Genomic DNA, 26,209 nt, shown 5'->3' with positions numbered 1-26,209 from the left:
CACCGCCGCTCCCCGGGCAGGCCCCGAGCGGGCCCCGGCCTCGCACGGCGCTCCCGGCCATCGCAAACCCACCCGCACACACAGCGATCCCACCGCTCCCCAGCCTGCACACCCGAGCCACGTGCACAGCAGCAGCACCTGCTGGCAGCAGTAAGGAGCCCTGCGGCTCCAACAGCCCTGTGTGAAGAAATGGAGGCCCTTGGAACACTTTGAAAGGGAGACGTTTATGCCTATTTCATCACGGAATGGTTTGGATTGCAAGGGACCTTAAAGCTCATCCTAAAACATGGGCAAGGATACTTTCCACTATACCAGGTTGCTTCAAGCCCTGTCCAACCCGGACACTTTCAGGGATGGGCAGCCACAGCTTCTCTGGGCAACCTGTGCCAATTGTCCTTCAGTAAAGAATTTCTTCATAATATCTGATCTAAATCTACCTTCCTTCAGCTTAAAGCCATCCCTCCCTGTCCTGTCTGTCACTCAGGGCTATTGTCCAAAGTCCCTCTCAGCTCTCTTGGAGCTCCTTTAGGTCCTGGAAGGGGCTCTAAGGTCTCCCTGGAGCCTTCTCCAGCTGACCACCCTCAGCTCTTCCAGCCTGTCTCCAGAGCAGAGGGGCTCCAGCATCTCTGTGGCCTCCTTTGGACATTCCAACAGGCCTTTCTTGTATTGGAGATACCAGAGCTGGAGACACCATCCCTGCTGGGGACCAGCCCAGGGCACTGGCTGTCTCTTGGCTGCCAGCACACGTTACCAAGACACATCAAGCTTCATGTTCACAAAGGATTCAGTTTTAGTCCTTCTGTCACCTTTCAAGATCTGGCACTTTTCCTCAGCATATCTTCTCTCAGGTTTCTACTTAGACCTGCAGGAAAAACTGCTAAGGCAGGAAACAGGAAGGCAAAGCTCCAGCCTTTGTACAGGACTCTGATGGTGAATGCCCGGCAGTCCCACAGATGCCAGAGATGTTCTGCTCTAGGGTCCCTTGAGTACCTGAAGAGTATTTGCAAAAGGTAACAGACAACTAAATGCACGCTCACTAATTTTCTTGCTTCTTTCCTTAAAACTGGTCATTTCCTGAAAGGGATGGTGGCTTTGTCATGAAACAGGTGCTGGCCATATGGCTATATAGACACTGTGGGAGCATTCAGGTACCTGGGAAGGCAGAAGTTGCACAGGAAGATTTCAGTGTAATTTTGACCATTCTCAGGGAGACAGGAAGCATTTTGAGGCTATAGAAGCTCTGCAAGATGTAGCTGATGCACTCCAGCTGCCCAGTAGAAATGTGGGCAGGTAGAAGCTGAGCAGCACACACTGACAATTGCAGTACTGAGAAGTAACTGGAGCAGAATGGAACCAACTCTGAAACCTTGTTCAGTAGTTATATGTGACATCCAGCTAGAAGAACTGCAGAGATGACTAAGCACTGATGGGGAAGAAAAGGGTGTAAGAGGCAATTGCTATAAAAACACTACCTTCACCTGTGAGCCAGGTATTTTAAATATTTCATGCTTCCATAGGAACTCGCATTTCTTTCATCTTCACACTTTAATCTCCTTTTGTTTGCATTTACCCAAACTCCTGAAATAGCCAGAAAATTCATTTTTGCATACAAGTTTTACCTAATGGATGAGACAAATGATTTTCTCAAAGCACACTTAACATGTTTTCCATAGCTTTACACCAGCCAACATCTCATTCAAAACTTGACACATTTATTCTTCTGAATTGATAGATTGAAGTTAATGCTTTTATTTTTGAGGGCCTTTTATTAAATACAGTTAACATGACAAATATAGGCTTTCCAGATTTGTAAAACTGGCTCCTAAATCCGTATCTGTAGTTTAGCTCCATATATGTTGGGGTATAAACACAATTAGAATAAGGCATACAAAGGGCTTTCAGCAACATCTTGTTTCACCCAAGACATCATTGTGCCCATCATCTTATAAGGCATTTTTCCCTATGATCAGAAAAACAAATGTAAGCCAACAATAAAATATATGAGAATATTCCAACATGTGAAACAATGACAATTTGCTTTGATGACTTCTCTCTTTGTACAGAGCTGAGCAGAACTTTTTAATTTACTGCAGACAGAAAATCTGATTCATATATGGAGGATGTATATTCAGGCTGGTTAAAACATTTGTATGCACATGCAAACTTATATTTTACTTTTATTTTTACTTCAACAAAAGTAAATAGAATCCTATTTTTCATCAGAAAAGTCAGAGATAATCAATGCTGAAGCCACTTCCATGTTTACCCACTTTGTTCTTCAATAACTGATGTGGGCAAACTGTTTCCTGGGCTTTTAATATCTAAGAATTTTTATATATAAGAACAATGATGAAGAATAAATATGCCAACACTACTATTTCAGCTGGAATCAAATTAATGAAAAAACCCTCAATGGAATGGAGGATAAGCCCCCTCAGAATCAAAGTATGGCTCTGATACACTAGCTGAGCAACTGGACACTTCCATATACACAAAAAATCTAGGCAAAGTACAACAGAAATGGAGGAACTAAGATGTGGAAAAAGAGAGAACAAGAGACAATTAGCAATTTTCTCAAACGTGTGGGTCCTGTTCTGATCCTCTGTAACATCCTTCCATACCCCAGCAGCACTGTGGGCAATAGGAGCAGCCTAATCCCACTACGATGCTACTAAACACCACCTAGTGCTCATTTTCAAGGAAGACGTGGTAAATTTTCTCAGCTATAATTCATCCTTCTTCCCACACTTCAGAGAAAGAAGGTTTTATTAAGTAGCATTTATTATTATGACAGACATGAATGCAGGAGAAAAGCCTACAGCTGCATTCAGCTTTTAAAAACACACTGGCAAGCACAAGTATCATTATACAGGAAATCAAGTCACCCAAAGCCTCTTCACTGTGAAGAGGGTGAGACTGGGAAGGTTCACAGAGTGCTGAGAATAGAAAAAGGATCAAAAGCAATGTTCAAGGCATACACAAACTGAAGAAAAAGGTGCTTTGAAGTCTACACTTGTTTTCCTCCCTTTAAAAGTCTATGCTATGATATGGAAATAAAAGTCAGTGTGGCGGGTGTGGGGGAAGGTCTTCACCCAGCACTTGTTCTAAATTATGTTCCACAGTTTTGTTTTTGTTAAAAATAAGTCATTTATAATTTAATACCTGTTTCAGGATACTCAGATCTGTGGTGCTGTTAACAGCGCACTTAATTTGCATTATCTATTTAAAAAAAATTAAAAAGCAGCTCTGAACTTTGCTTCTGAGATGGAAGCACTGTCTCTGAACCAGCAATCATTGCTGTCACTCTTGTTTTGCATCTTTCAAGGCCTGAAGTCTTTCTAAAAGGGGTGGGTGGGAGTAATGCCACATTGAAAAGATCCAGTCAGAAACAGGGAATCCTAAATTATCTTTGTTTAGCTTGATCAAAGCAGAATATAGGTCTTTAGCCTTCCCAAGTTCCTTGGCAAATGCATCTGCTTGAAACTCAAATCTTCGGCTTAATACAGTCAAACAAAATGAGAGAACCTATGGAGAGAAATGCATTAAAAATTATTTTAAAATTCAGCTCTCTGCAGATTCCTTCAGTGCCAGTAAATACCACATCTAGCTTCCCACATCCCACATGTCGCTGTGGCTGCAGACTGATCTCACTAAGCTTTATCCAAGCCACACCAGAAACTGGGAGTGCTACCCAACATACAGCACTAAGCCTGATTATCAATACAGCCCCTTCAAACTTCCCCTGACAAAACAGAATCATTATTTAAATAGGATGATACTTCAGTGTCTATGTCTTGAAAGCAAATTACCTCATTGTAAGGTGAAAAAATGAACTGGAAAATAATCATCAAGCCTATCAGGGTAGGCTGGGTGTCATAGAAACCAAATGCGGCAAAGAGTTCTTTTTGACCAATTAGCACAGCAAACAAGAAGAAGCAAAGGAAGGAATTCATCTGGAGAAAAGAAAAAAAACCATTCTTGATTAGGGTAAGTCATTACATAACATCACATTATAAATTTGCACATGGATGCCACTGTAAAAAAAAAACAAATAGATTACTTTTGAACTAATATACAGAGAGGAACAGTCGGTCTTTACCCGCTTTCTGAAAATGCAGCAGTAGAAGAACCATTATTTTCTGTCAGTGAGCAAAAAACAAGTAATGAAGGGAGATGAAAAGGCAAGAAGTGAGGAGGGAGTATGGGAATTCCTTGGAATTAAGCATAGGTTCTGAAAAGTTTAAAGCTAAACAAAATGTGTCTGTGCTGTGTTGTGCTTCTGTTCCTGGAAACAATCTGTGCTTCCATCTAAGCTGTGCAGGGTCATGTACAAGCATTGTGCTTGCCTGGCTTTTCAGAGCCAAGAGGCAGGACCATGCCTTAGCAAGTTCTCTAGAGAGGGTGATTAGCTATCCAAGTGGTTGTTTGGTCTTTTTAGAGTAAAATGGAAGGTTCCAGAATATTGTTTGTTATTGAAACAAGAGCAACAGAAAAGAAGGATGGCTGTGATACAGACCAGCTCTCTGTCACACAGTGTATCAGGTGAATACACTAACAAATCTGGAAGAGGGCATTTGGAAACAGCTGTAATTACAGATGCTCCAGGGAAAAAAACAGTTTAAAATAACTTACCTGGCTGATGATTATATTTTTGACAGTATGACCTAGTTTCCAGTGACCCAATTCATGACCGAGTACAGCCAGAACTTCTTCATTTTTACATCCTTGTTTCTTATTCTGAGGGAATAACAAAGCAGAATAATTGTCAGGTATGTCTGAACACAACCAAATAAATTTTACTCATTTGCTTTTTCCTTGATCACTTAAGTGTCCCTAGATCAGGCCATTCCCTCTAATACCAGAAACACACACATATAACTTCTTGCTGAGCTTTTTTCACAAAGATACTTACAGGAATATAATATTTTAAGGTTAAGAAGATTTCTACTATGAGGTGGTGTTCTCTTATTTCTGTGTATGCAGACTGATGCAAACCTGAAAGGACACTGGAAGATTTGCCTTCCAAACACTCTCCTATCCCTTCTCATCCTGTTTCTTTACTCAAGGAAAGCATTACACTGGAAACAGGTATTCAGAGCTGCAGACTTTCAGAGAAGAATTCAAAGCAAAGCCCTGTTTCTACTTTCCTTCAACACTTAACATGCAGCCTTCCTCCCAAGGCAGTACTGCTCCTTTTAAAAAGAACTGTCCTCTTCAAAAAGCCCTATATAGCCTTAAAGCTATAATTAGGAAGGACATCTGCACCTTCAAAGATCCATTAGCAAGTCAGAAGCAAACACAAAGGCTGAAGAACCTGTTGAAATGGAATACAGACTCTCATTATGACTAGATCAGGTGAGCTCAACATCCTCTCCTCTCACCACCCACTTCTTGTATTTTCCAAACAAAACCCTGGGCACCACTACCGTGGTGTCAAGGAACAGAAACTGGACTGAACAACAATCTAGACATTGGCCTAACCTTGCATAAAGCCATTTGTTTTTCTCAGAATAACTCCTTCAGGTTATTCAGAAAGTATTCTATTAGCTTTAGTCATTGTCATACTCTTCTGAGGCCACAACAGCTGTTCCAGCAGACTCATGATGTGCAGCTGCACTTCAAAGGAGAGGCCAGTGCCAGGCCACCATCCTGTTCTTGAGCAGGGCATGGGAGGATGCACATGTGCACTCTATCTGTGCCTCCCACACCAAAAACTGCATGTTTTTGCATGTTTTCAGTAAAAGGCATGCAAATGACACACTAAGTATTTCCTTCAAAGGGAAGTTTTGTTATGGCAGTCCCAAAAGATGATGAGCTAAAACCCTGAACAGGTCCCTTATTCAAAGAATTACAGGGAAGATCTAGTTTTTACATGCAGGGAACTAATGTTTTGCTAAGTGCCCTGTGGGTTTTTACAGTCTTTGGTGCTATCCACACAACTCACACAGCCCCAGAAATTCCAATTAGCAAACCAGGCATACTTTGGTGTTGAAATCATTAGGGTTTGGGTTTTAGCAACTTACTCAGGACCTTTAAAACACATTAGAAAACACAAGGGAATATCTCACCAAGAAATTAATATAAACAACACAATGAAGGAAAAACTCACTTTGGTTTTAGACTTTGTTTCTTCATTCTCACCATCTTCTCCTTCTGCTGGTTCTTTGTTCAGAGCAGAATAGTCTTCCAGGAGTGTGTCGAAGAGTACTATCCGCTTATTCTTGAAGAATCCATAGAAATAAGCATTGCTATGGGAGGAACGCTTAGAACCTGATGGGGAAAGACCATAATCTGAATAATCCCATGCACTGACAAACACAGACCAGATTCTTCCAGAGGAATTCTCAGAGTCCCCAAATGAACAGTAGCCAAACTCAGGCAGATCTGTTTGGAAGCTGAGGCATATTCTAAAATCTAAGCAATGATGACTCCCATAGAGAAATGTAGCATGTAATTACTAAAAGCACTAAAACCATAAGAGCAGTTGTAAACATCTAATGCCCAAGAATAAAATCAAATTCTATTGCAATTTCAGATTTAGAGTGGAAAGAACATTCTACACTGACACTGCTCCCGGCAAAGAACCTGTGCCAAGTTATATAGAATTCTTTCAAATGTGCCAGCAAAAATGAATGGAAACAGATAAATATGAAGACTTTAGAAACAGATAAGAAGAGATGAATTACAGATAACACAGTTCCTCAATACTATTTTTGTTTGCAATAGGCCATTTTGTACAGCTACCTTTATCTAGATCAGGTCAGTCATGGATTGTTTCTGCTGTCAATAAACCTAGGCCCAAGAAACTCATCTCTTTCCATGAAATGTGGAGAATTTCAGTTGATTAAAAAGCTTGTTTTTTCTTATGGACAGAAGCTGTTGCAACATCAGGATTGAAAACTGTCTCTAAGAGAGCAGAAGAGGAATCCCCTGGGTTTTTTGCAGCAAAGGGTAAGTTGGAAGGCACCTGCCCTAAAACACTCAGTATAAATGTATGAACTGCAGAAACCTCTTAGGACACAAATATCCATTGCTCCACTGGAAGTCAACCTGTAGATGGTCATTGTGACCTTGAGCATCAAACCACAACATTAACAGAGGAAGACACTGGTCAGAGTATGATGCCTCAGCATCTGGTCCCTTCCCAGTGAAGAAATCTGAATAGCAACAGGATAGTAAGGTTTCCTTTCATCTGTATGCAATAAAAATCTTCATCCTTCACTAAATGCTGGTGTAGAAAAAACCTTTGTAATCTGCCTCTTACAGAATGAACTCTGAAGGTAAAGGACTTGGTGGCACATTTTACTAAGAAGTTAGTTCTAGAGCGAGAAGAGCCAAATGAGAATGCAGAAAAACACCAGTAAAAAGATGCTCCCACATTCAATCACCTGTGTCAAAAGGGAATGGTGCTGGCTTAACATTCTTAAGAATTCTACAAAAAAAAAAAGAAAAATTAAAGTGGGGAGGGGGTGAGGAGGGGCAGTATTTGGAGGTTTGGCAGCCTCCACTGCAGCCCCCTGCCACTTAAGCAGACATGCTGAGGTCAGTGCAGGACACTGCACAGGGGCTGCAGGACCAACAACTGGTTCATGGTACTTTTCCCATTGTTAAAAGCTGGGACACAGCTGGCAATGCATTTGGGGAAGCTGCAGCACAACACTCTGCACTGACTCTCAAGCTTGGAAAGCTTTAGCTCGGCTTGAAAAGAGTTTCATGTGTCCCAAGTGTGTCAGTGGTTCTGAGCAGCACTGAGGGACAACACTGGCAGGATCTGACCAGTCCAAAGCTTTGAGTCACAGCTTCTAGGCTAGATAAAGCCTTCAACACCCTCTCAAACAGCAAACTTCTATCATTTTAGGTCTTTATGCAATCTCATACTGCTTTCACAAAGTAAATAAAAATGCCTCTGAGCCTCACAGGTGGTGCACAAACCAAAAAAAATTTGGGGAAGCCCCTGAAATCAAGTTCAGACAGGAGCAAAATAAGTAATAGCGGAAATGTCAAACAGTAAAGTACTCCATGAACATGGAATTGAAGTTACATGGCAGCTGACATGCTCCATGTTATATTCCATGACCTGAGAAAAAAAGATGAGAAAGTCAGTATTAGAAAGTGAAAATAATTAGTCTCAAGTAGAAGGTGTGAGACCATCCAGATACAGTATAAGAAACCATCCCTGTGAACATCTCAAGAAGTAGGTATTTTTAATTTTCAATACTTTTTCAATTGTTTTACCAAGGACTTTGAGACAAGGCTAAACTGAGACTAGAAAAATTAAAAAGCTATTGCCTTTGTTTCACAGTTCTAAAATTGTAATCTTGAATTCTTTTGTGCTTCCACTCCTGACTGAGCTGTGTATTTCCACTCCACAGACCCAGGAAAATGCTTCCAACCAGAGGATGAGTTCAGGCTGTGAATTGAGCTTCAGGAAAAAGACCAGGAAAATGCTACAGACCTTGGCTAGTATTGCAGTATCTGAGTAACGCAAGCAACTGCCCTACTACAGCATCCACAAACAATGCTAAAACCCCACAAATTTAAAATGACAAAGCCTTTTTATTTAAAAAAATAACAAAGCCTCACCTTCAACAACATACACCTTAGTCAATGGGAAGTCAATGCTCTTTGCCATTGTTTCAATTTGCTGCTTGAGCTCTCCCTCCGGAAGCGGAATGAATTTATCAAACAAAGGTGCAATATAGTCTGCATAGATTGTAACAAGCACCTGTAAACACATGCAGATATTAACAACAGGGCATGCAAATGTGTTTACTACTAAAGGTGGAACAAAAAGGTCCAAAAGAGGGCGCAATTTCAGAAAAAACACTTGGGAAAGCTTCCTGTGTGAAGTGGGATCTAGAGCCAGGCTCTCTATGGGCTGATTTGTCTGGTGGCCAGTCCACAGTTCAGCAAACTGTGCACAAACCACCTACACAGGCTACATCAACACCTTGAGCAGAACTGGTGTGAACAGTGCAGAGGACAAGGCCTCTGGGCAGCTGGGAGCTCATCATTGCCAAGTTGTCACTTCCACGTATTACACCAATCCTGGAAAGCTTTGAAGTGTTTCATACTCAGCTGCAGACATGAAGGAACCAGGAGATAGAAGAAGTGGGACTAATTCCTATTAACTTGCAAAACAACTGTTTAAAAAGAGGCAAGAAATTTCATGTCCCCTCTTTTCTTTCCATGTCCCAGCTGACTGCAGGGCTGAGGAAGTTGTCTGCCTGATGCCTCTGGCTCCACAATGACTAACAGCCTTGACCTAAAACCATCACTACAGTGCACCTGCATCATTTCAAACCGCCATCAGCTGCAGCCCAGTTGAGAAAGCCAGAACTAGAATAAAGTGATGGAAAGGAAAACTGTACTTCCTTTCCTCACACTCTAGATCACCACAAAATTACTTTTATTTATTTATTTTAAAAGTTTAAATTCTGGTTAGCAAAAAAGGAACAGGATGTGAGAGGCAAATGGACATCAACATTAACTTCAAAATGATCTTGATATGTTTTATTTCACTGAAAAAAAATATGTGGAGTTTTGACAGTGTGTGCACTGTTGAAAAAGTTCAATGAAATCGAAAATCAGAAAAACTGACTTTTGCAAATTCACAGCAAGCAAGGGCATAAATATAAAACACCACTAAAAATGAGTTATTTTTGTTACTGCAATTTTTAGGGGCTTAAACCTCTGCAGATATTTTGCAGAAGGTGTAGGAGGGTATTTCATAAAGTAGAAATCAGCTTTTCAGTCCATACTAGTGTTTCAGACCATATAGCATGTGGGGACTAATTTTAAGGTTTTATCTCAGATCTTTGTGTAATGCCTTGATATCAGCAGGCATAACAGACTAGTAGGAGGATGCAACTCTAATTCTGGTTACAGAGGTATGGAACTGGAATTTTTCCCTAAACTAGGCCCTAAAGGGTAAATCTAATACGTCATAGGATGATTTTAGGACATTTCAAAGGCTGTTAAAACACATTAAGGCCTGAAATTCTATAAAATTGCAATGAGGTGGCAACACACCAATTGTCTAAGCATGCACTTAACCCTCAGGGGTGGAGAAGGCCCAGAGGAGAAGAGTGAGCCAGGAGTGCTAAGTGTTCTTTCAATACAGAAGTTTGCAGCTCTGCCAAGATGTTTTATTTTCAAGCTTTTGTTGTATAAAAGATAGACCAACCCCTGTTATATCTAGTTCTAAAGTATCTGTAGCACCTCAGGACAAAATCTATGTGGACAGCTCAGCAGGAAGTTGCAGGCAGAGCAAAAATCAAATACTAATTTGTGATAGGAGAGTGAGAGAGAGGAACATGGCTTCAGCTGCACATGTTCTGGTTCTCGCCTCTATACTTACAAGAAAGGAAAACAAATCACCACATAGTATTTCCAGTACATATTCTAAAGCTTTATCAGTGTTTATCTTTCAATTGATGAAGACACTCCATTACTAAATAGGTTAGATATAGATGACAATAATGTAGACAACTAATATGAGCTATTATTCCTGAACAAGTACATTGAGAGCAAGACACTCTGTTAAAGTTTGTAGACATTAAAATTCCCAGGAGTTTTAGATTTTTCTTCATTTCCTTTCAGCCATGGTCAGCATGCTGAGCCATGCCAGTAAGCTGGAGTCTGAAGAAACCCAAACATCCTTTCATACTCACCAAGGAAACAACTAACGTGAAGAGCCAGGCATAGATAAAAAAGTAGTCTCCCCCTATTTTAATAATGTAAAGCAGAAGGGATGTCACTGGCAACAGAATACACTGAGTCACGACAAACTTCTTGATAGCATCCTTAAAAAAAAAACCCAGTGTCTGCAAAGAAAGGATAAATTATATCAGTGATATATCAATGTAAATATTACATGCCACTCTGGTTAGTGAACTGATCCCTTCACTTAAGACAAATGGCAAAACAGCAGTGCCAGTGTCATAAGAAAATCAGAGTCATTCAAAGAGGAGCTCCCCTAGTAGCTCCTTACAACCACACAGACTCAAGCCCATGTAGATGCACTCTTCCTTAGTAAGGCCTGACCCAAACCATTAATTTGTGTTGCACACTCATTAAAGGACCAGCCTATCTAATCAATCTGAACCAATTTGGTCAGTACAAGTGCTCTCTGCATTACCTGTTGATTGAAGCCATGTTTCTCTTCTATGACAAATGTATTATATAAACTCCACGGGAGACCAGTCACTGCACTGAAGAGTGTTGCAAGCAGCAGAAATACCAATGACTGAACAATCTAAAAAACAAAAAAAACCCACCTGATATTTACTGATCCATACTAACAAATATTCTGGGTGTTAAAAATGGCTTTTAGGTCAGTGGTTTAACTGAAACTGGTTAGGAGATGATGCTGTATAAATTCACAGAATTAGCTTGTACACGATGACTAATTATTGCTCACTATAATAGCTTACTAAAGATTTGGAACACAAATTTGGATACATGCCTCATCTACAGCACAAAGGTAACAGAAGCAGTAGACTCAAATTTCTTACCCTTTCAGTGTGCAGGTAGATCAATTCTAGGACTAGTAAAAAGGAAACACTCAAATAAAGAGCTCCCAAAACCCCAGCCCACCACCTCATTTGACTCAATGAGATACCAGACTTTGCTTTCAACATATAAGGCTGTTTTAATTAGTAAGCTAATTTAAAAGCAAGCTATTTCACTGTTACCAGTTCTCAGAATCACACAGTCATTGTGTACACCAGGAAATACGCGTTATTTTTACTGTGTTACAGCTTAGCTAAATCTAACTTTTAACTAAATACCAATTTAAAAATAAAAATTATTATTGCAGTAGGGACAAAATACTTTCAAAGAAATTTAAAGTCTACTTACCTCATATTCTGGTCCAAACCCAGCACGGCCTGAGATCTGACCAGACAGTTTCCACAGAAAAGGAATTCCTCCACAGAGGAGAATCATCTTAAAAACAAAACCACATACCACAGAGGCAGTATGAAACACACTGTCATCTTAGTCTACTAAAATTTCAGCATGATAAGAACCTGTTAAGGGTGAATAAGGCAAGTTTTATAATTAGCTTTCTGCCACCCCTCTGATTTTGACAGTGATAAAACAAGCCTGGAATATCTGACAATAATTAATTTTTACTTTAAAGAAGTAGAGAGCAGATAATTAATTTTTTTTTCCTGTGAAATACTAGCATATTTCCAAGCCTATTTTCTGTAGACTTTGCAGCTGTATTGGTTCAGACATAAAGTGTATGAAGACCTTAAAGCCCTTGTGCCCTGTGGTTGCGTATGTATATATTTATATAAAAATATACATATATCCATATGTCTTGCGGAGGAGCTGCCCTCCTCTCCTAGAGCAGAAGTTCACCTGCATTCCCTGCCCAGAGAAAAACCCAGTTCCACTTTCAGTACTGGAGTTGCTACAGATACTTGGAAGAAAGCTTCATGGTCTCCTCCTTGTGTCTGCTCCCAGCATCTCCTGCCATACTGGCTGCCAAGGAACAAGGAGTGAACATTTGGGGTACACCACCACCAAAGAAATGCCAAGCTAGAGCTATTGAAGCAAATGCTCACGGCAGCTCACAGCCAGGCCTGGCATTTCTCATACAGCTCAACTTGTAAATATCTTATATTTGCTTTCTTAGCAACTGATGTATTACTATATGTATAAATCAGTTTTTTTACTTTGCAATGCTAAGCTCTTCAGGGTTCCTTTTTGTGCTACTGATGAGCAATGCATTTCAGAAGTGAGTTAGAAGAGGTTTCTCTTCTCCTAAGACTGTAACTCACACACATAAATATTTTGTTCTAACAGTTCTGTTTTTTCATCTATGTAAATGCTACTTGCCCAGTGTAGTTCTTCTTATACTTCAGAAGTACCCACTGGTATGCTCTGTTCTCACAGGCTACTCTTTTTACATTCTATTTAAATTTTATCCAAAAACTAAAGTAGTCGCATTCCTCCAAACACAGGGAAAAGTCTGTATTTTAACAATTTAAAATAACTCTCATATTGCTTAATTATTTTTCAATGGAAACTATTATAGAATACAATTAAAATGTAAGCTAACATTGTAGTTGTGCAGCATGACTCAGCACTGCTGAAAGAAATTACATGCTTTCTGAATAATTACTTGTTTTTGTATAGCAAATACAGCTACAAACAAAAACAGAATGTAAATTTCAGTGTTTGCTGTAAGACACCAGAATGCCAATGGTTCAGCTGCATGTGATCACTAAGAACCAAAGCACTTCACAGTTTGAGTACATGAAAAATATCATATGAAAGGTACTTACAGTGCCCTCGACCTCTGAATAGAGGCCTGACCAAAAGCTGAAAGTACTTTTGTCCAGCTGATAGAGACGAGATTTTTCAAATGTTTCTGAGTCCATGATCTGTCCCAGTTCCTGTGGTACATGTGTTGTTGTTCTATACACCCGCCTCTGAAAAATTGAAGATGAAACTTCAATTCAAATTCAATTCAAATTCAAAAGTCTACACCTAATATTTTAAAGCAGATAAATAAGATTTAAGAGTAACACATAAAATGATCCCATGGCCCAACACAGAAAGTTAAAAAATAAAGGAAAAACAACACACAAAGGAACAAATATTCCTAAATTCCAGTTTTCTATCAAGTTCTAAATATAAAACTGCAGCATAATTATTATGATGTAACCAGGAACTGAATTGCTGGCTTAATAACTTATTTTGAGTAGTTCAAATACAGATCACACAAGCTGATTTTTCCTCAGGATGTTACTGCACCACAGTTAACGACTAAGCTGATTTTGAATGAAAACACCAGATCCCCCAGTGCAAACCATGTGACTTCACCAAAATGCAGACCTACAAAGTGACTGCACAAACGAGGTGTTCTTTCATTTTCAGTAAAGAACTTGCCACTTTAAAATTTTTTAAGACTAAAAGCCTTTTTCCTCAGCTGTCTTGTTTCAGTATACTTATCCGTTGTCTAAGGAAAAGCTCCTACCCTTTGTCATTTCAAAACACATTCTCCCCTGTCCGGGGCATCAGGCTGCACGGTCCCCGATCGCAGGGCTCAAACACCTGGCTGTGTGTGGAGATGCGGCTGGCAGGCGACAGCCGGGACCTGACCAAAGGGACACTCCGTCCTCTGTGTTGTATTCTGCAATAAGAAGCGAGGGCTGGGATGTGCCTTCCAGGGTGGCCATCGCTCGGAGGCTGCCCAGGCATCGCCTGCTCGGGGAGGTGCTGAATGACGGCCTATGCAGCGCTTGTAGCGCTTCCTTCCTCTTTCCTTCACCGGTTAAACTGACGTTATTTCAACTCACGCGTTTCCTCATTTTGGCTCATTCCGCTCTCTCTCAGCTGTCCCGGGGAGGAGGACCGAGCTGCTGAGGTGCAGAGCCGCCGGTGACCCTACCGGGCTCACCCAAGCCGCACTGGGAGCGTTCCCACCATCCTGAGGCCGCGCCCCGGGACAGGGCCGAGTCCTCCACAGGCAGGGGACAGGCCCCCCATCGCTCGGCTTCGGCTCCAGCCCCGGCCACGGCTCCGGACCTGGTCCCGGACACCCTCCACGTGAGGCCGGGCCGGGCCGGACACAGCCCCGTCCCGCCAGCGACCGTTCCCACCAGCCACCGTCCCCGCCAGAACCTCACCGACCTGCCGGTGCGCCAGAAAAGCCTCCCAGAGGTAGACGGCCCACGAGAAGAGCAGGACGGAGCAGAAGATGCGGCGCTCAGCCGGCAGCTCTGCCCACAGGTCGCCGGACAGCGCCATAGCCGCTCCACCCGCCGCACGTTGCGGCGCCGCCTGGCGGCCGGAGGAACCGAGGGCGGGGCGGCAGTGAGGGGCGGCGGCGGCGGGCTCCGTGAGGGGCTCCGTGAGGGGCGGTGGGCTCCGTGAGGGGCGGCCCTGAGGGGCGCTGGAGGTGGGCTCCGTGAGGGGCAGCCGGCTCCGTGAGGGACGGCGGCAGCGGCGGGCTCCGTGAGGGGCAGCCCTGAGGGGTAGTGGCGGCAGCGAGCTCCGTGAGGGGCGGTGGGCTCCGTGAAGTACGGCGGCAGCGGCGGGCTCCGTTGAGGGGCGGCGGCGGCGGCGGGCTGTGCGGTGGGCTCTGGCTCAGCTCCGCCCGGCACGGCTCCGCCTGGCACGGCCATCCCGGTCAAACACGTGTGTGTATCAGCACAGCGAGGATCTGGGAAGACGTTTGATTATTTTTCTTCAGTATAAATTACTCAGACTGCGCACAATAATGCATATAAAGCCTCGTTAGTACTTGTCCAAAACCTTTTACAGAAACACTAAGAGAAGTACAGAAATTAACACTGACTACTGCAGTACTTACTGATTTATTTAAAGCCGAAACGCGCACGTCAGATTTGGTCTGTGTAATGCTCCGTGAGGACAGCACGGCGCTGCTGGAATCCAGAGCTCGCCCAGCAGCTGGGGACAAGCGAGACATGCAGAGCACAGGGACTCCCTAATTGACAAAGATGCAGTAAGAGGGCTGTTAACGTTTAGCCACTTCTAGATGTGGCATTTTAGTATCAGTCACTTATCTAATTTCTACCAGCAAAAAGTGTAACAGAACATGTCTGTGGATTTTTAGTCATTAATTTTTAATCAAATAACGCCAACTTAATGTTCTCATTATCTATCAGTTATCTATTTCTTTTTTTTACTATATAGAAGAATGACCTGTCAAATATATTGAAACTCAGCGTTTTCTGTAATGTAATATATCCCTGCAGAAGAACAGGGTAGATGAGGAAGTGCTGTTGGCTCTGCTGCGAGCTCTGCTGGAAAGAGAGAAGTCAGTCTGGAAGGTCTGTCATTGTAAAGGTATTTACAGGTTTTTATTACTCACAGAACATTGCAGGGCAGCCCACAGGCTTGGGGAGTTTAGGCATGCACAACCAATAAATATGTTTTTGTCCTATAAAATCCACACACTCGAAGACAACAATTTTAAAAATGGAAGCAACGTTCCCTATGAAATGTGTTTTCTGAGGTATCTACTCTTCACATTCAGAATAATTTTTTTTTTGGAAAGTCAATGCAATGGTGTTCCTTTACTGCAGAACAAAATGTTTCTCCCGTATGCTTGAAAGCAAGAAGCTGGAAATGTTACATCATTGTAAGACAAATTCTGGTAGCACCTGGGAGGGAAAACGATGCTCTACCCCATGGCATGAAAACAGAAATAGATAGTAAAAACTCTTCAAACCTTTACCTTTTTGTGGCCTCCTTCTCTGAAACCCATCTGTGCCAGGCAATTAGATCAGATAAAAAACCCCAAGAAATTGGGATAAAGATGTAGATTCAAGCTGTACAGTTTTGATGGTGTGACACCTATTACCTCATTGAGACAGTAGTGCATTTTGGAGGTGATGGAGTTCAAAGACTGAAACACTGACAGTCTGAAATGGGCAAGATACAGTTTGTAACAAGGAAGGAGCTGACCAGTGCTGTACTGGTATCTTTCAACTGAAGTATGAACTCCCTATGAGCCCACATTACTGAAAGAGGTACTTTGTTATTTTAGAGAGAGAAATTATTTTAGAACACATTGACGGCTGTCTGATGATGTTGAAATATTTAACCTTTTGACATAACTTACTTAAATTTTTAAAATTTTGTGAGAAGATTGATGCACCCTCTTTATTTCATTAAAAGCTTACCGTTTAGAGAGAAGAAATTACATGTAAGGCTAGGCAGTAAGCTACACTTTTCTTGTTTGGTCTGTAACTTTTAACCTAACTTAGGTTAGTATTTTGGGCTAAGCCCAAATAACTTTATTTTCCCAAACATATTACAAAGATGCCATTTCTGCCCAGTTTTGGTCATGCCACAGTTCACTAGATGGTTTGATAGCTGCCATCATTCCTGCACCCAGCCAATACTCATGCTGTTTTAAACATTTCCCAAAGTTTTTTCCACTTCCTTTCCACTGCTGCTTTTCAGATTACAGTACAAAAACCCAGAAGCCCCAACAACACCCAAGCCTTCAATCAGTAAGAAGCTGCGATTGCTTGCTTGCTCATTAGAATCCCCAGGGAGATGTGGGGACAGTGATTCTGGGCCTCATGATGTAGCCATAAGTGGCAAGAAATGAGAGACAGAACAAGAAACAGAGCTTAAAATATTAGCTGACTCTTCTGGTGAATCTTCCAGCTAGGTTTCATTCATTGTCAAAAAAAGCCAACGGGAGAGCCCTAAATGTATATGGGTACTTTCATGTCACAGAACCTGCTTGGAAGTCTGGCAACATTAATCACACACTCAGGTGGCGCCAGACAGTCTCAGAAAGCACCCTCTGCCTTTAAAGGAACAAGGACTTTTGCATGCATAAGTGTAATTAGTAAGCCTGTACTAATTATGGTTCTTTCAAGTCTGAAAAAAGCACAGAGAATGTTGTAAAATAAAATGTAATACTTTACTTTTCTGTATCTATTTTATCAGTTTGATAAATTATCTACAAATGCATAAACTTAAGCAACACTGTCCAATGCACTCAGAATGGTCCCAAACTCAATTACAAGTAAAGCACATTAAAGATTTACTGTACAGTAAACAAATGGGTGAAAAACTGTAATTTATTGAAACTCATAACTCAAAAAATATAAGATGCTGTAGTGTACAATATGTTACACAAAGCACCCTGGGGTGCACATTCAAGTCAAGTAATAACTCCATCGCCCCCCAAACCCTGGTACCCCAGTACTTGTTCCATATACAATCATGCACATTTACTCTTCAAGAGGAAGCCCCCAGTATTCTGATGTGTTAAATAGCACCAAAATCAGCATTGTTCATTGAAAAAAATGGGGAGCTAAATTAACTTGGCCAATACTTTTGACAGATATTATACATTCATGGAATCAAACAGTCAAAACTAACCTAAAAAGTGTGTACTGTAACAATTACTGTTCTAATTTGAAGTTCTCCCCGTACAGCAGTAGTGGAGGCTATCTGCTCTAAGCAAAGCTACTTATGTACTTCCTACACACAGCTCATCTGCCTTTTTTGTTGGAAATAAATCTATGAGAGGTGTGGAAAACTTGGATCTTTCAAGAACAACTACTGGTCGTAAGTAATGCAGCTGTTTTAAGGCAAGGTCTCCACAGTCCGTTAGGGCCTTGTCCAAGATTGCCCTCAGATTTTCTAAGGAAGGGGCAGATGAGGACTCTGACAGCAAGGGCTGGATCTCTGTTAGCTGCCCAGGATTATTTGGGGTTATGATTACATTTTCATCACTTACAAAGTTGTTTACTGGTGTGTTCCCTTGACTGTCTCCCTCTTTTTTCAATGTTTCACCTGCTGGCAATGGCTCAGGAGACTCCCATTCTACCACCTCATCACAATCATCATCATCATCATCATCATCATCTTTTCTCTCACTTTCCTGAATAAATTTTAAAAATGAAGACTCAAATCCCATTGGTTTATATGTCTTTAAATCAAATGGTTTGGACACAGGAGGCTTTTGAAATTTGTCCTTTGTAGCACAAAGTACATTTCTTTTTGCATTCTGATTAACCGCAATATGTTGACATCCTTCTGGGTCTTTCTCTTTTGGCAACTCTAATTGTAAACTGGACAAAGAAGAGTTATTCCCTCTTTCACTACTTTCAGGAAGATCTTCAGTTTTACACACAGTTGTCTCCCTGGTGTTAGACTCTTCAAAACAGGTGTCTTTTGAACTGTGGTTACATTTTAAAGTGCCTGAGTACACAAAGGCACTGCTATCACAATTCACACTACTCGGTGGACATTGTTTTTGGTCTTCATCACTCACATCTGGAGGATCACAGGCAGGATTTGGAACAAGGGGTTTGTCACTTTCCTGCACGGGCTCAGAATTAGCTGATTTATCCTCATTAACTTCTACATCTTTTTTATCTGAGTCTGAAGCTGTGTCAGAGCAAGATTGCTTTTCAATCATGATGCCACATTTAACACAAAGAACGAGTTTCTGAAGGCGCTGCTCAATGTACATGTTGGTCATCTGGTGTGTGCGCTTATAGTGCCTCACTATGCTGCTTTCCAGTTTGACAACAGACAGGCACCCCTGGACCATGCAGGGGTACTGTGTCTGGTTAGATTTCTCTTTGCACATTTGTAGGGCTTCCTCCTTTGTTTTGAAATTCAGCAAATGCTTTTCTCTGCTTCTGCTAATTCTTTTAGCCTTTTCTTTTAATTGCTTCCCATTCTGCTTGCTTGTGTTAAAGCCATCTTTCAAATAATTTTGCTCATTTTTATCTTTATCTTCATTATCATCCTCCTCTTTCTGATTTCCAAAGAGACTATCATAATATTCACTATGTCTGAAATATACGTGTTGAGAATAGTGACTGTAATTTGTGAAAATTCGATTGCAGCCATTAAGGTCACAATGGATTTCAAAATCTTTGTTTAATTTTTCTTCATTGGCATGTTCTTCTATTAGGTGCTGTTTAAGCTTATTAAACGTATAAAATACAGCATGGCAGTGGGCTTGGTTACAAGCAAATCTGGCAGACTCAGCTTCAGAAAGCAGTTTTTGATCCTCTAAAATTTCATTGTGGAAGTCACTACAATGCTTAGCAAGAGCTTTAGAACACAGAAAACGCTTACCACAGTCTTTGTGTTTGCATGCAAATATTTTTTTACATTTGACAAGTTCCCTTTTTGTTCTTGCTTTGTCTTTTTCTAAGCAGAGCTGTTCCTTATTATACTGGTGAACAGTTCTGTAATGGCGAATCAAACCTTTCTGGTTTGTGAATGCCGAGTTGCAGCTTTTATGTATACAATGAAATGGTTTGTGGTACTTATGCAATATGTAACATAAGTTTCCTTTAGCGACTGTTCTTTTGCTTCCTCTTCCCTGTCTTGCTTCCAGTTCTTCCCTATGACTGTCCAGAGAAGTTATGTTAGATGTTTTTCTTGTTACGTCATTGTCTGTCTCTTCATTGGACTCCAAATCAGTCTCAGAAGAGCAGTCTTCCTTTTTTGGGTGACACAGCTGTTCTGAGTCCGAATGTCCAGGGAACCCAACGCTATTTGCACAGGCAGGCACCGGAGCAGTGCTGTCCTTATGCATGTCCTCTGTACATAAACCAACATGATCGAAATTTTCACTAGGACACACCTTGTGAGCCACCCTCTCGCAGCCAATTTGATGTTTTTTTCTATAGTGAATTCGAAGATGTGTTTTTCTTGTAAATGATCTTTGGCAAATATGACACTTAAATGGTGAATACCGATGCTGGAACATATTTAGTTGAAGAACCATTTCCTTTGAATAGTTATGCTTTTTAACATAATGCATTAAGAGAGCTTCTCTGGTCACAAACTCACATGTACATCCGTGACATTCACAGAAAAATGGTTTAGCTGCCAGCTGAGTAAGATACTGGCTAGGTAAATTATCATCTTGCTCTTGAAGGTGAAATTTTGAGGTAGTTTCATCAACAGACTCAGGGCACTTGCCATCCCTAGATGAATAGCCCAGAAAAGATTTCTGTCTTGAATTCTGAACACTAGCATTTTTTAAGCTTAGATGTTTCAAGCCTAACAATAGTTCCAACATGTTATCTTCAATATCTGCTTCTTTAGAACTGTCATAGAAAGATGTTTCTGGGGAAGAAGGACAAGTCTCTTCCCTCAGGCTATTGCTTCCTGTAGCATCTACAGCACAACACAAGCTTTCTGGAGAGTCAGCATTTGTATCAGAACTGTGACCTAACTCTGGACTCATATCTGTAGGGGATTTACTGTCCTGAGCATCACTCAACAGATCGAGAAAGTATTTAGTTTTCATTTCTATGTTTCTTTTACCTTTAAAGTTGTATGGATGGGCCCTTCGAAGGTGTTTTTGCATACTTCTGGAATTTTTATGGGTGGAACAGCAGCCTTCAAAACCACAGGAAAGGCTTTTTTCATCAAAGCAAACTGCCACATTGGAACACTGTTGTTTCATATTTGCTGGATGGAAGACTCCTTCCTGGGACATGACAAAACCTGGAACTGACTGGTTGTGAGCCACTGTTCGAAGCAGCTGTGGAGATGTCTGACCTTGGCTTATTGCAGCATCTGCCCTGTGCTTCCCACAATGCAGGCTGCAATTATTTTCACTGTTGAGATCTTCACTGTCAGAGAGAGATTCTTCCTTCACCTGTGGAATTTCCTGAGAGCCCGAGGGATCCAAGTTATCATTCAGACTGGAATTTTCAGATTGTTCAAGCAGCTGAGAGTCTGGAAGATAACTGGATTTTTCTTCTGAAACCAACCCTTCAAGGTTCAGCCTTTGCTTCCCTTCCCCATTTGACACTTGGATATCATGTGCTGCAAGGTGATTCTGAAATTCAGTTTTTGAATAATAAAACTTTTTGCAACCAAAGTAGTTACAGGTGTATGACGCATCTCTGAAGTGCTGCGCCTCATGATGATAAAGCTGCCCTAAGTCACTGAAAACAATATTACAGCCATTGAGCTCACATTTATACCGAAGATCATCATGAGTTTGTTTGTGGTTGAGAAGCTCATTCACTGACCCAAACCTGGCGTAGCAGTCCATGGACACACACATGTAAGGCTGAGGCCCGCAGTGCACGCGCTCGTGCTCCCGCAGGTGGAAGGATGTCATGAAGTGCCGGCGGCAGAACGCACATTTCTCCCTCCTGTTCTTCATATCCAAGTAGTGTTTTGCATTCTCATCATTGTTTTGATGTTCAGCTTTCAGATGCACACTTAAATACTTAAACTGTTTAAATACTCTAGAACAATCTGTCCCAGGACAGGGGTAGATGTCTCTGTCTTGCAGCTGGCAATTTTCCAGTTGGCTGAATGTGACATATTCCTGTGTGTCATCATCAAAGCTTTCAGGGAGCTGTGCCTGGTGTGCCCTTTCTGGGAACACTGGGGGAGGGCTGCTGGAAACTGTTGCCTTTTGCGGTGATCTCTCTTTTTTCAGAATTATTTTCTTTTTAGGTCTGTGTGTTCTACTAGGTGGCATTTTAACATGTTCCATTACATGTGGTACAAAAAATTCCTTTCTCTTGAACTTTTTTGTGCAAACAGGACATGTATAAATACCATCTTCCATGTGCATCTTAGAATGATGCAGTATTCTGGCCTCTATACACTCCCTTTTGCAGAGCACACAAAAAAACTTGTATTGAAGCCATCTCTGGTATCTTTCTGAAGAACCAATTGGTTTTTTTACTCTTGATTTTTCCTTAGGGTGGTTCAATGTGTCTTTTCCATCATAATATTTGTGTTCCTTTGCCTCGTCATAGTCACTAAAGAAAGTTTCTAACATGTCGGTCTCATTGAGTGACATATGACAACCTACATCATCCTCGGAATCAGAAGCTGCCTTCCCTAACAGTTTATGACAATGCCGCTTTAAAGTCTTCCAGTCCCAAAATTCAGGATCAAATGGCCAATATGCTTTCAAAGCCAACAGCAGTTCACAGCGGAGTGAATTGGGAACCAGTGCATTTTCTTCATCAAATTTTTGGTCTGGCTGCATATAGAGCTCTTCCAATGCATTAAATCCACTCCAAGTTGGCTCAAGTAAGAATTCTGTGAGCTGACAGGCTCTTCTAACTTCAAGATCTTCTGGTAAAAGGCATGCAATTGTTTTACACACTGATGTCTTCATCTCATCGCTTCCGTTGGACCTGATCTGAAGGGCTCTCACACACAACAAAACAGACACGGCAAGTCCCGCTTCCTCTGCCTGTTTAAAGAAAACAGAAGATTTTTATTAGTGTGTTATTAGGCACTTAATCAGAAAGTAGGAAAATTAAATAAGCTATATATTTTTTTTTCAGTTCAATAGGATTATTAAGAAAATAATAAATTCATGCAAACAGCTCTAGTTGAGTCCAAAGACTCAGGACTGTAATTACTTACTTCAGATTGTATGACTCTTATCAAGAAAAATAGATGCTGTAGTGTCTTGGCAATGATGCCAAACTGACGACATCTCTCCAAAAAGGAGTCTAAGGAAGGATCTATTCTTCTCTGCAGTTTGCTCCAGAAAAGCGTCAGTTCCCTGTGAAGTGTTGAAAGCAGAATGTAAGAACATTGCAGATACACACAAATTTGTGCAGTCACAGTGTGTCAGTTCAGAACTGATGCCAAGAAAATTTAAGTGTTATTCAAGGACAGTACACACTTCAATTAGGTCCTGATCTCCAAGTGACACTGAAGAGTTCCTGTGCCATGCCCCAGCATCAGATCAACCCCCAGTGTATCTCCTGATACTGGGGAAAGACACTGGCAGTGGGATTCATCTCACTTAATGCACACATCTAGAGCTGCACAGACTTCCTTTCTAGACAAAAACCCCCAAAACAGTCCTACACTTCCAGAGTCTTTACCTCTCACATAGAAATTTAAAATGGGTGAGATGAATCATAATGGAAAGTTGCCACTTCTCTTCCAATAAGCAAGCAGCTCAGCTGCTGATACCTGCAGCCAGGTGATGTGACTGCCACTAACAGGGAACAGAACCACCCTCTGCAAAGCATCATGTTAGGCATCTGTAAGCTGAAGGCTGTCTGCTGTCTCTGTGCTTTCCCACTCACACCATGAGAGCACAAAGCCATTCTATTTAGCAATTTATTATACCCAAGACAGCACAGCCACTTAAGGATACAACCTGTCACTTGCTGTTCTGCCAGCACATTGACTGCCCAACAGTAGCAGAGCCATAGCATCTGTATCTCTTGTATCAATTGAAAAAAACTTTTCTTCTTTTCCTTTGGTAAACTTCACTTTTGCTAACATATCCACTGTGTATGTCAACTACACACAGAGGCTTCTGACTGCAAGGTCAGCCACAGCCTTGAGAACCAGACATCAAGAAAACACATCCTTCTTTTGTTTCTTTCTGGGCTTCAGAGGGAGTTGCTTCAGGTAGGTCTCTGAATAGCAACAGTAGCAACCCAAGAAGTTGCACTTTGCAATCCAAAACTGTTTCAGAGTCTGATATTCAGCAACTCTGTATCTATTGATTGCTAGTGTTACTTTACTAGTGTTATTTAGTATTTGTTGATGCCTCATTTTTTGGTAAATTATAATCTTTTTACTTTTATCTTCTTGCATCCACCTTTCCTTATGGGTGAAAAAGGAAGTGGTTAAAACTAAAAGGGCAGGTAATTAATTTTGGAGTGTCCACCCCTTCAATTGTCTTAAAGCAAGACAGAAGTGAATTAAGCAATTTCTGCCTCTTTAAAACCAGCAGCTGGTCACAGAAAGAATGTCTCACTTCATATTTTTAATTTAACTTATTACTTTAAGTACACATTCAGGTCGTATTTAAGCCTATATAATGGCTTGCAAGCACCTGCTAGCATGTCATTCTTCTACATTAGCTTTAGCTGCAGGACGATACTAAATATCCATATTGCAGTGAGTCCATCTTCACATTTCCTGTCTTTCCAGCCTGCTCTTGCATTTGTCATGCTATGGATGGAGCCTAGCTCACCAATGCAGACAATATTACCTTATCTCCTTGCCAGACTACTGCTCAAAATCAGCCCTACAATGATTTCAGTGAGTGCCACAGTTTGTATGGAGCAGAGCTCCTCATTTCCATTCACCGTAATGCATGCCCACTACACCTGCTACATGAAATATCATGGAATATCAATCAAGCTGGGTGATCTGATAAAAGCAACCCTCCAATTGATAAGTTTTATGTCATATCAGCCACTTGAATTCATCTACTTTGTGGCTAAATAATTGTTCCATCCATATCTGTCCCCAGGAACACAGCTGGAGGTCAGTGAAACAGCACTGCACCAACAACCAGGCATCCTGACTTTCAAGCAACTGTACTTTTCAAATAGACTTATACAGTGTCAAAGTGAGAAAGCAGTCTGATGGCCCAGAAGTATTACACCAGCTTCACCATACAGGAGTCCATCAGAAGGTAAACTTCCATCTGTGCTCCAGCACCCTGGAGCTTTGCTCTCAGTGGCTCCAGGTGGCATTGGCTGTGTCCAGTGCTGTTGCACAAGCACTGCCAGGTGCAGTACTACAGCTTCAATTTACACATCTCTACAATGTCAGTGTTACCAGTAGACAGAAGACTTCATTCTCCCATCTCACCCCCAGGGGAGGCAGCTGGAACTTGAGAAATCTGTCAGGATGGCAGCAGAGAGGGAACTGTGCTATGGACAGGGCAGCACAGTCTGACCCAGCACCTCCTCAGAATGACTAGAACAGTGTAGACAGTGATGTGACACAAACCTGCTAACCTTCTGTAAGCAGGGACATATTTATGTTGCTGGACTGTGCTACCATTTGGATCTTCAAGCTATCACTGCCTGTCACCCAGGCTAACCCAGTTTAAAGCTGAAGTGCAAGTTGCATGTTACAGCTGCATGATGTATTGTGCAGCATCAGCCTCAGGCAGGCCTCACCTGGGAGTCAGACTGACGCAGAGATGAGTAATCTACAGGTTAGAGCTACAGTGCCTGAAAATTGCATTCCAATGCTAAAGAGTTTCAGTGCAGACTCCATAATGCAAGCAAAAAAAAAATCATCTATCCACATTTGTTGTCACATAGAAGAAATGTTATTCTGTAAGAATAAATGTGACATCCTCGAGCCTGGTCTCCAGTCCCAACAGTCCAACAATACAAAGTCCAACCCTCTTCGTTTGCACCCTAGGGATACAGCTCTTATTTTTGGACAAAAGCAAACAATATAACTTACCCCAAAAGGATATTAGTTGCTGCATCTCTCTTTGACAAGAGAACACGGGGGGTGACTCTAGCCTTGTACCTCTTTGGACATAATTCTACTCAAATCCCTAATGAAAAACATCCCCTAGAACTTCAAGTGTGGTGAATCCTCCCCTCCTGAGTCTTCCAAAAGGTTCATTTCTTTCTAGAAGGCATTCTTTGCTCAAAAAGACATTTCTGGCCTATTTGCACACATGACTGGAGTAGGCTGAACTGTCAATCATCCTGCAGACACTGAAGTGCTGCAAAAACCTCTTTTAATGGCTTTAAAACATGGAGTAAATGAACAATACCACAGCTAACCGAATCCAAATTCCAAACGTATTCTTGATACATCTGGCCATGTAAAGCTTTATCCAGGTGGGGATTTAAATGGAAGAAAACTACATATTCAGCCACACCTTGAAAGTCAAAACTACAAACCCAGATTCTGAAGGGTAGAAACCAGCCCCTCTGCTTTGGCTCTACAAGTTTACCAC

General features: G+C 41.5%; 2 protein-coding genes across 8 annotated transcripts in view; both read right to left on the bottom strand.

Annotated features, from left to right (window-relative positions):
• Nucleotides 1-1,692: 1,692 nt before the first annotated feature.
• Nucleotides 1,693-14,799, bottom strand: ZMPSTE24 (zinc metallopeptidase STE24). Of its 2 annotated transcripts, none has more exons than XM_015649265.3 (10): nt 14,650-14,799; nt 13,299-13,445; nt 11,863-11,949; nt 11,141-11,257; nt 10,674-10,826; nt 8,584-8,725; nt 6,110-6,270; nt 4,633-4,737; nt 3,810-3,953; nt 1,693-3,525 (listed from the first exon to the last, which is right to left on the bottom strand). In XM_015649265.3, the coding sequence occupies exons 1-10, from the start codon at nt 14,764-14,766 to the stop codon at nt 3,301-3,303; spliced, it is 1,398 nt and encodes a 465-aa protein (XP_015504751.1). In that variant the 5' UTR covers nt 14,767-14,799; the 3' UTR covers nt 1,693-3,300. The 2 variants fall into 2 exon arrangements, with proteins under 2 accessions (XP_015504751.1, XP_015504752.1); XM_015649266.3 differs by lacking the exon at nt 14,650-14,799 and adding an exon at nt 13,994-14,605.
• Nucleotides 14,800-17,403: 2,604 nt separating this feature from the next.
• Nucleotides 17,404-26,209, bottom strand: part of RLF (RLF zinc finger) — a 41,107-nt gene continuing 32,301 nt past the window's right edge. For all 6 annotated transcript variants that reach the window (XM_015649261.3, XM_015649262.3, XM_015649263.3 and 3 more), the window contains 2 exons: nt 22,888-23,029; nt 17,404-22,711 (listed from right to left, as the gene is read on the bottom strand). In XM_015649261.3, coding sequence (XP_015504747.1) covers nt 17,978-22,711; nt 22,888-23,029 — 4,876 coding nt within the window. In that variant the 3' untranslated portion in view covers nt 17,404-17,977. The remainder of the gene's footprint in view (nt 22,712-22,887; nt 23,030-26,209) is intronic.

This window comes from Parus major, chromosome 23, assembly GCF_001522545.3.
Source record: "Parus major isolate Abel chromosome 23, Parus_major1.1, whole genome shotgun sequence".
Classification (NCBI taxonomy): domain Eukaryota; kingdom Metazoa; phylum Chordata; class Aves; order Passeriformes; family Paridae; genus Parus; species Parus major.
This window is presented reverse-complemented; position numbering and strand designations above follow the sequence as displayed.